General features: G+C 40.2%; 1 protein-coding gene across 6 annotated transcripts in view; it reads left to right on the top strand.

The window, feature by feature from the left end:
* Positions 1-6,386: 6,386 nt before the first annotated feature.
* Mindy3 (MINDY lysine 48 deubiquitinase 3) overlaps positions 6,387-10,895 on the top strand; it is a 71,648-nt gene continuing 67,139 nt past the window's right edge. For 5 of the 6 annotated variants that reach the window (XR_009379382.1, XM_059263602.1, XM_059263600.1 and 2 more), the window contains exon 1: positions 6,387-6,673. Coding sequence is in view for 5 of the 6 variants with exons in the window: in XM_059263602.1 (XP_059119585.1) it covers positions 6,580-6,673 (94 nt within the window). In the remaining variant the exon portion in view is untranslated. Of the gene's footprint in view, positions 6,674-9,076; positions 9,274-10,895 lie in introns of those variants that run through there. The other variant, XM_059263598.1, reaches the window with a different exon arrangement.

The following is a 10,895-nucleotide window of genomic DNA, read 5'->3' as shown; positions in this document are numbered from 1 at the left end:
AGGAAGGATAAAGAGAGAATAAGTAAATAAATATATGTATCCTGGTGTTTACTTACAGCAAATAGGATGCTTGCCCTATTGAATAAAGGCTCAATCCTATGACCTCATTGAACCTGAATTATCTACTGCAATGTCTCTTCTTCCAGTGCCTTCATGGTTAGGCTTTAGATACATAGAATTCAGAGAGAGAGAGACAGTTCGGTTCCTAACTTGTGCCTTTCTAGTTACAGAAAAAAATAGAATTTTTCCATAATAATATTTCATACCTAAAAGGCACATATACTATCTCATTATAGATATATGCACATATATGCATATACATATATATATAAAACCCTTCCTTTTAAAATATTATTGTATACATGCATGATGTGTGTAGAGGTGTGCATGCTACAACTTATATGTGAAGTCAGTTCTGTCCTTCGCATGAGACCCACGGTTCATCATGGTTGCAGGCAAGCATTTTTACTGCTAAAACATCTTGGCAGCTGTTTCCCATTCTTTAGTCAAAACTCTCTCCAGCTTGAGTTTTTCTGGTTTCCTCTGATTGAAATGAAGAAATAATTCTTATTTCACCTTTGGTCCTTTATGTTGTTTTTCTAAATCAATAGGTTGTATAAGAAGGGTATTTTCAATTTTTATTTTTACATCCAATGTTCACTATTACATATCACAACAATTTATCCCACATTATTTCTCAACATTCTTTTTCCATATGCTTTAAGTTGAAGGCAAATAATTTTTAGAATGATATAAGTTGTAAGATCTTGATTGGATGAGAACTTGAGATATTATCTAAACGTAGTCTTTAACTTACAGGTGAAGAAAGCAGGGGACAGGCAGTGAACTGACATAACCAATACCACAGCTGGTGGGATTAGAGTTTCTACTTCCACTCTAAAGTTTATTCTGTTACCCCCTGATTCCTTAACAGTCTTTTCCAGAACATAAACTGTTCTAGAAAGATAGTGACTCAAATGTGTTCCTTTAATGCTGAGCACACTTGCTATTCCTGGAGCATTGCAATTAAACAACTTGTTTAAATTCACTGGTTAGCAGCTAATGGTAACATTTCTTTTCTACTATGTAATCACGTTGGTAGGAAATGCTGGCGTAATGATGCCATACTTGAATGTGACCAGGGAGGATGTGAAGGGGTCTCATGTACTCAGTATAAAAATAGAGCTGAGCAGAGGTTAGGGTGATGCAAAGTAAAATTCATTACTTTGTTAAGATTTCTGGTTTTACTGGAAGGCAGAGAGTGTATGAGGAAGCTTCATCAGTGATATGGGGATGAGACCTGTATAGGATTTATTATTGTATTGCAGTGTAGGTTTTTGAAATTTTCCCTTTTATTTTAGTGTAACGAAATGTACTAACTTAGGAGATAAGGACTCCCGTTGGAAAATTGTTCTTCTCATGGTCACTAGGAGCAAACAGAAAGTGAAACTGCTCCTTTCATTTGAAAGAAACTTGGGAGAAAGAAGAGGAGAGCAATTAAACAGGGTTAGAGAGTTACAATGAGCAATAGCCTTGCCACGAGATGGTCCATATTTATTAGTATAAAATTATTGAATGTGAAAATTTTGAATAAATAAAAATTTGTATTTCTATTGTAAAAAAATACACAATTTAAATGTTGTAGTTAAAGAATAATTAAGCCAATACATAAATTAACATTAATTCAACATTACTTGCTAAAATATGCACTGCTAATTAAAAAATGTAGAACACTGAAAATACTAGACACAGAATAAAAGAAGTGACAAGGACATTAATCAGTGTCTGGTGAGATCTGCCTCCTTTAGTATAGATGAAAAAAATCACAGTTCAAGGTATTTTCCTTTTCTCAAAACACACTTTTTACACAAAAACTGCTAGAGAAAAATTAGGCAGCACTTTACAAGATATAGGGGTGTGTGCATGTGTGTGTGTGTTAAAAGAAGCTATCACACAGGGTGACAATGCTCCCACAAGAGCCATGGATGACTTAACAAAAACCCAAAGGCCAGGCATGGGAAACCCTCTTTTGCTACTCACTGGAGTCCAAGAGACTCCTCAAACAATATTGGCTTTTGTTATTGCTCTGGGTTTACCTCCTGAAAGTAAGACCATACTGCTGAAAACACCACACACTTCAGTTGCTGGCCCGAGAAGAACTGAACTGGAACTGACCTGCAAACCTCCTCCCTGAAGACTAGCTCTCAGAGTATCAGAAGGTGCTATGCAAGTATCCAAGGAAGAAATGCAACCAATAGCCCTATAAATAGTCCTTTAAAGCCTACACATGATAACAATGACTCGCCTTGACAAGATATCCCTAATGGTGCAATAGTGGCACTTTTATCTTGAGTGTAAACAACAGCTGAAGAATTAGATTTAAGGCTCACTCAATAGGAGGGAATTCACACCTGGAACTGTAAACATAGCCAACTATCCATCGTTGGAGAGGTCATAGACTCTAGAAGAGAATCTATTACTGCCATTTTTGTAAAATAATTTCTAACTATATTTTAAATACTTATCCTTATACTCATAGATAAGTGTAGTTCTTCTCATCAAAGAAGCTTCTTTTCCAATAGATGAAAATTAATACACAGATCCATAACTGGTCACAACAAGAAGAATAAGTGACCGTAGAGTGCCCAACTTCAATAGATACATCTGCAACCAGACATGTATTCCTCATGCTTAAGGAAAGGGGGTGGGTGGACTGGGGTGGGGGTGGGGACAGAAGGACTATAAGGGACAGATCAGGCTGCCTGATGTTAGATGGCATTTTATAGACACAGTGGGGAAGTTCTACCCATGCAATCACAGTGATATAGTTGGCTACAAAAGATCTGCATAATGGCCAGCTGACGTGATGATGGGGACCTGGGAAGTTTCACACGGTCCCACTCCTACATGAAGAGCTTTAGGCAAATAAATGACTCTTGAGAGAGGGAGAATCAGTTTTCTTCAGGGACAAGTTATCCAATTCCAAGTAGTCAATTCTAAATACATGCGTTGTGGAATAATCTTTTTGTACACTGTGAAGATGTGTCACTCTAATTGGTTTAGTAAGCTGAATGGCCAATAGCTAGGCAGGATTTCCAGGCACAGAGGATGCTGGGAAGAAGGGTGGAGAGCAAGCAAGATGAGCAGTACAGAGATGAGATAATAAAGTTCCTAGGCAAAAAGTAAATTAATAAAAATACATTAATTTAACTTAAGAGCTAGTTAGAAACAAGCCTAAACAATTGGCTGAGCTTTCATAATTAATAATAAGTCTCCATGTCATTATTGAGGAGTTGATGGTCCTAACGAAAAAGTCCAACTGCACACATGTATTTAAATATAACACTAAATAGATTCATTAGGGTGTGTATATTACAGTAATAAAGGAGTCATGAATTTGAAAGGAAGTCAAGAGGCCATGGGAGGAGCTTGAAGGGGAGAGGGAGTGGTGAAAATCATTTAAATATGCTGTATATTTTGTATGAGAATGGTTCCCATAGGGACCTGTGTTTGAATACTTAGTGCTCAATTGGTGAAAATGCATGGGAAGGATCAGGAAGTCTGGCCTTTTTAGAAGAAGTGTGTTACAGGGGAAGGTCTTTGAAGTTTCAAAGGACAAACATCATTCCCAGTGTGCTCTCTGCTTCCTGCTTGCAGTTTGAGATGAGCTGTCTCAGCTGTTCCTGCTGCCATTCCTTCATTCCACCATCACAGACACTGACCCTCTGCAAGTGTAAACCCAATTAAACACATTCTTTTTCAAGTTGCCTTGGTCATCATGCTTTATCACAGTAATAGATAAGCAACTAAATCACAGCACTAGATAAGCAACTAAGACATACAGTATTCATGTATGAAATTAAATATATATTGTTATTTATTTTTGCTCTTTTGGGGCCCCACCACCCAGCTCCCAAATAAGTCACTCATGGAGGCTTATTCTTAATTATAAACGTCTGGTCTTAGCTTGTCTTGTTTCTTTCCAGCTTTCTTAACTTACTCCATCTACCTTTTGCCTCTGGGCTTTTTCCTTTTCTTACTTCTGTATCTCTTATTTTCACTCTTACTCCATGACTGGCTATATGGCTAGGTGGCTGGCCCCTAGCATCCTCCTCTCCTTGTTCTCTTGCTCTTTCTTCTTTTCCTCCCTGATTTCTCCTTCTATTTATTCTCTCTGCCTGACAGCCCCACCTATCCTTTCTCCTGCCTTGTTATTGGCCATTCAGCTCTTTATTAGACCATCAGGTGTTTTAAAGAGGCACAGTAACACAGCTTCACAGAGTTAAACAAATGCAACATAAAAGAATGCAACACATCTTTGTATCATTAAACAAATGTTACACAGCATAAACAAATGTAACACATCTTAAAATACTAATCTATAACAATATACATATTTAAATTAAACAAAAACATGCTTTTAAAATATAGCTTTTCTCTGTATTGGTACAGAGGTGACCAAATCTATAACAACCATTTTTGTGTTATTGGAAAAAATATGGCATTGAATTATATATATTATATATTAAAAATGTATAGTTTTTAAAGAGAAATTTGGATTTAAGTTACACCTTTCCTTTGAGATATGCTATGTCTTAAGAATTGGTAAAGTTAGAATGTTGGCTTATTACAGGAAGTAAATTTAAGTTCTAACTTCCAGTATAAATAAATTTCATTCTTTTGATTGATGCTTATCTTATTATAAGACTTTATGCATCTGTACTTTAAGAAAAAAATAAATAATTCTCTGTAATTGTAAGGATAACAATCACGATCATAGGGAGTTATAGATGAATGTACTGTGAAATTTCACAAGTTATTGTTAGTTTAGACTGTAATAACTGAAGAAAGTTTTATACAAAATAACAAGAATATTCCACTTTACAAAATAGCTAAAATTCAATATATAAGAATAGGATAAAGGGAACTCTAGGGCCAACAAGACAACACAGTGGATTAATGAGTTTGCTGTCAAGCCTGAAACCTTCAACACATGGCTGAATGAGAGAACCTATTACTACAAGTTTTCCTCTTCCCCCTCCATGTGTGTCATAGTGTGCATGAACCCATGAGTTCACGTGTGTGTACATGCATACACATACAAGTAAATGAATGTAATTTTTCTTAAAAAGAGGATAAAAGGAATCCAAAAGACTATTTTTTAAAAGTTATGAAGGCCATGGCCACAACAGGCCTTTTTAGTCATCCCCTGGTACTACAGGGAAGAATGCTTAAGTAAGGAAAAAATAAATTAGAAAGCCTTTTTTTCAAACTGGGTGATTTTAAATAAGAGTTTATCTTAACTAGTTAATACAAGAGCAATGTTCTAAAAGAACTACATATTTTGAAATCAGTGAGCTATGCAACTTTTATCATTAAAGAGCAAATTGCCTAAAATTTGAGTCAAAAGTACATAAACATCAGCGTTGCATCAAATTCCCACAAAATGTTTTAAATAATAAAATATCCCTTGTTTTCTGTCCCGTTCCATGTGCCAGAAAGTATCTGAATCCTTTACACACTTTTTTCTTTTATATCTTACAGTATGTGAACTGTATGGTAATTCCTAGTTTAGGGAAAACAAGCCAAAGTGGAGTGAAGCTAATTTGATAATCATCACAGAAGAGTTCCGGGTTTTCATGACTTAGAATCCAACCTTCAAATAACTATGAAATACTTCATCCCCGAAACAAACAAAAAAAGAACCCAAACCGCACAAACTTTTAAAATGCACGATTTGCCCTTTCCATTTATACGGCAAAGCCAACCAATGAAAATAATCTTTTTTTAAATGTCACAAATAATTTATACTAAATGTCAGGGAACGCTAATCCTTTAATGAAACCCTGGTCTTTAATCTCAAGAGCTGCCAACATATGTGTCTCAAAACATGGGAGATGAAATCTGTGCCACTTACAGTCAGCTTACTTTAGGTCAGCTTACTTCCAGCTAGCTCTGTGATGTGCGTTACACCGGTAGTTATTTTTAATACACGAATGCACTTACAGGTGTAACCAGGTAATGAGGTGGTTGGATTTTACATGGTTTATCAAGGGACAGTGGAAGGCAGCGTCCAACTCAAGAACATCGCTCTCATGTTATAATTCTAGTTTTGTGAAGTATTCTAGATTTTAAGGGACAGGTAGAGTAGAGCGACGACCTCAAAGCCTGCCACAAAAAGTAGAGCAGAGCCCAGGAGAGGAGGGGCTCTCTCAGTCCCTTGGCAGGGCAGGGCAAAGCCAACAGTCCAACCACCCCAATCCGTACAGTTCCCAAAGTTGGCCGAAGACTCCCGGCTCTTCCGAAGTTCTACCCAGTCCTGCTTCCGGGGAAGAGATTCCCCGGTGCTCCGCGGGGGGCGGAGCTAAAGGAAGTCGGAAGTCCGGCCACTTCCGGCACGGGAAACTCTAGGTTGCGGCTCCGCCGGGCTTGACAGGCGCGGTCTGTGCCGGCGGCGTGAGTCCCTCATCTCGCCCTGCCTCCGGGTCGCCGTTCCGCCGCCCCTTTCTCGACTCTCCCCTTCCCTATGTTCCGGGGCCGGAGTCCGGGAAGCAAAGACCCTCTTGCCCAGTCCCCATCATGTCCGAAGTGACCAAAGAGCTGCTGGAGCTGGTTTGGGGCACCAAGAGCAGCCCCGGGCTGTCGGACACCATCTTCTGCCGCTGGACGCAAGGTACCGGGACAGGGCTCACCGTTCCAGCCGCTCCGCCAGGGCTCTGGAAGTCGGCCCGAGACGCCCCGCTCGCCCCCAGTACCCCCGCTCCACCGCCTCGGGTACCTGGCGCTTGGCCCCAGTGCTCTTTTCTACCAGTACCCGTGCTTGGTCCCAGTACCCCCGCTCTAGGCACTTGGGCACCCACGTTCTGTCCCGGCTTGGTCTCAGTACCTCAGCTCCAGCTCTTCTGGTACCCTCACTCCTTCCCTGTATTCTGGCTTGGTACCCCAGCTTCAGTCCCTCTAGTATCCGCGCTCTTTCCTTACGCCAGCCCTTGGTCCCAGGACCCCAGCCTCGACCCCTCCGCTCCCCGCACTCTGTCCCTGTACCGGCGTTTGGTCCTAGCACCACAGCTCCAGTCCCTGGGGCACTCTTTCCCTGTACCCCTGGTCTGGCCCCGTCGGGACTCCGCACTCAGTTCTGGTACCCGGACTTGGTTATGGTAACCTGGCTCCTGCACCTCAAGTACCCCCTCACCCCCCGTTAGGCCCGGTTGCCTCAGCTCTGGCCTGTCGGATACCCCGAGCTCAGTTCTAGTACCCATGCCCTTCCTAATGCGCGATCCTTCAATATAGTTCTTCATGATGGGATGATCCCCAACCATAAAATTATTTCGTTGCTACTTCATAACTAGTTTTTTACTGCTATGAATCGTAATGTAAATATGCGCTTTGCAGGATATCTGATATGCAAGCCCCACCTCCACCCCCACCCCACCCACCGGGGCCCGGGGGTCGAGACCCACAGGTTGAGAACAGCTACTCTAAATGACTGTTAATGGGGAAAATTTGGATAGGAGGGTGTTTACCAAAGAGCCCAAGTGTCTCTGCAGCTCTGGGCTGACTTGCTGCAGGGGTGGAGAGGTGAGGGGCCCTGGTGGACTGCAATGTGTGACACCTAAAGGGTGCCACCTGTCAGGATCTTTACACCTCCCATCTCCGAGTCAGTTTTATGTTATCAGTGTTTGTTTTTTTTTTTTTTTGGGGGGGGGGTGGAGCGGGGTGAGGTGAGGTAGTGATCCAAGTGACTAATGCCAGAAAGCAGTTCTATGTTGTAATTTTGTAGTCAGGTGTGGTGCTCTGAATGGAAACAGTGTTGCTCGCTACAAATTGTTACTTGGCCTCAAGCATCCCTGGTTTTGAGACGGTGTCTGATACTGTTTGTGGTATTTTAAAAGGAATATGGATCACAGCACTTCCTCTGGCAGTCTAATGGTGCTCAGAATTAATTACTCTTAGAGGCCATTGCTAAATGTTGCTGTGGTGGTCATTTGGGATTATGGAAGTAGGCACAAGGCACATTAGTAAGGCGGCTTGATTTTTGTGGTCGATAACTGCATTGAATTGACAACTGCAACCTCAGCCTTCTGAAAATAAGATACAAGTGTAAAATGGTTAGTATAAAACAAAGTTATATCTAGAGAGATTCCATTTACGAAATTACTTTTGTCAACTTACTTTGCTTGTTAAAATAAGCCAATAGAGTAGTACATAGTTGTTCAGTTTTTGTTGATACGACTGTTTTAGTTAATTCTTTGGAAATCCCTTTCACTTCAAGAAGTATATGTTTTGAGGTTTTTTTGTTTTTTAGCAATCCTTATATAAAGATTTATTTGATTTTTTTTTTTTACTTAAACATATATGTGTATGAATGCTTTGCTTCCATGTATGTTCATGCACACATTCATGCTTTGTGCCCGAAGAGGCCCGCAGAGGGCATTAGATTCCCTGGAACCAAAGTTATGGATGGCTGTGAGCCTGAATATGGATGCTGAGAATTGAACCCAGGTGTACTTCACAAGCAATTAGTGCTTTTAGCCACTGTGCCTTCTCTCCAATTTTGTTTAAAGGCAATAAGCCTTTTACTAAAATATTTGGATTTCATTTTGTTTTTGAAACAAGGCCTCACCATGTAGTTTGTCTGGCCCTGAACTCAATGAGATCCACCTGCCTTGACCTCCTGGGTGCTGGAATAAAAAACATGCCATATCTTGTCAGTCCAGGCTTGAAAACTTGTTTTCTGTTTTGGTTTTCTCCTGTTCATTTGCCTACCTTTTAAAAAACGTTTTTCTTTCCCCCTTTTTCTAGTTCCTTAGTACCACTTACTCTTTTTTCTTCCTGTAAACCACACTGGTATCCCTAGCCCTTGCAGCTGAAGCCTGGGCTAGTAGAGCAAATATCAGGTGCCTGCAGTGGTTATTAGGTGAAGGGACAGAGAGTTCCGGAAACACTTGCAGTCCCTGGAACCAGTCTTGCAGGCATCTGAAGAAAGTGTTCCGGACAGAGGGTACCACCCCTGTAAAAGTCTTAGTGCCAAATGTTCTCCGCCTGTTAATCGGGGAACAGGAAGGAGATCAGTGTGGCTGCAGAGGGGCAGTACGAAGGGGAGGGGAGTAAACGCTTTCAAAGGAATATCGTCATATAAGGCTTTCTAGCCATTATAAGGACATTGGCCCTCATGCTGAATGAAACAGAAGTCCCTGGAAGTTTTGGAGCAAGAAGATACAGGTTCTGTTTTTAGAAGGTTGATTCGATTGCTGTGGTTGAGGGGAGACAATGGTGAGACTGATTAAGATCAGATGGTCTCTGTAGTCTGGGAAGAGAAGTGGTGCAGATCAGGATAGTAGCATTGGAGACAATAGGAAGCCAGCAGATTGACCATGTCCCATCAGAACCCAAATTGGCGTCTTCTCTGTCTGACAGAAGTAGTATTGATCGTGGGAACATTTGACGAGCTAGGAGTCCAATTTTCAGTGTTGATTTCATAACGCAGTGTTTGGCAGACTCCCTGCAAAGGACCAGTGCCTTTTCTCATTCTCAGTGTTCCTCATGGGTAGTGTAGCTTTCCAAAACATCTCTTGTGAAGCATTTGGGCCCTGTGTTTTCCTGCACTCAGTTTAGATCTCAGGAGCTCAGGAGCTGCTCTGTCCCTTCCTCCAAACATCACGTTGTTTAGTCGTTTCACCTGAAGGTGTACTGGAAAAAGAGATACTCACTATAGCAGCTTAATGTGGGTTTTGTCTTTTTGTAATATGGCACGGCTGTATTTGATTAAAATTAGATTTGGGGGTTTTTCAGGAATAATGGACAGTCCCTATTAAATAATATAGAAAGTGAGATTTTTAACTTATGAAAAGTAAAGGATCATTTAAAAATGTAGAATGGACTAACAAGATAGCTCAGTAAGGAAAGGTACTTGCCACCTAAGCGTGACCACCTGAGTTTGATCCTCAGAACCTACCTGCTTGGAGAGAGTCAACTTCTGCAAATTGTCCTCTCACAGCTGCACACACACACACACACACACACACACACACACACACACACTACACACTACACACAAATAATTCATTACCTGATCATTTGGGTCAAAGTTTGAACTTAGGTTTTCCTTTCTGTAGCATAACTAAATTATAACTTAACTAATAGGTAATTTAAAAAAATCATAATTTGCAAACACATAAGAAGGTTAATTACTTGGTACTTTAAGTATATAATGTAGTTTCTTTAATTCAAAAGTTTGAAATATCTCTACTATGGTGTCATCTTGTAGAGGTTTTTGAAACCTTATTTAACTGTTGCTACAGCCCTGCAAGATAGCAGAGGATAAACATCTCTATTCTAACATTATTAGCTAAGGAAAAATAGGCTCAATTCAGATATTTGACTTAGCCCAGACCAGCTATAGTAATCTAACCAAGTTTGTGCCCTTGGTTTTACACTGGTTAAGATTTTAGAGGCCTTGCTTATCCAGTTGGTTGGAGGGATGTGAATGTGTACAGACAAGACTTGAGAATAGAAACCTGGAAATTTGCAAAAAGGGTCATGGCTCACATTTAAATTAGGCCCTATAAAACATGAAGCTGAGTATGTCTTCACTGTGAAATATGTTACAAAACTGTAGCTATCAAATTAGTTATTAGATGAGTAATTTTAGGTTTAATCAGAAAAATTGTCCTTTTGTGATAAATTTCTTTTAAATCTAGGAAATAATTTGAATGGAAAACACTTGACAATAAAAGTAGCTGTGTATTAACAAACTCATATTCAAGGAGAGAAGAAAGAACAACTCACTGATGTGATTGTAACTGTAAGCACCACCCATGGATCTTGATAGTTGTATTATATCGATAGGATTTTTAATAGTGTTTTTACTTCTTCTTTGAATATTGGTGGAATTT

Source organism: Peromyscus eremicus, chromosome 5, assembly GCF_949786415.1.
Source record: "Peromyscus eremicus chromosome 5, PerEre_H2_v1, whole genome shotgun sequence".
NCBI classification, from domain to species: domain Eukaryota; kingdom Metazoa; phylum Chordata; class Mammalia; order Rodentia; family Cricetidae; genus Peromyscus; species Peromyscus eremicus.
Note: the sequence above shows the minus strand (reverse complement) of the source record. Positions and strands in the feature narration are given on the sequence as shown.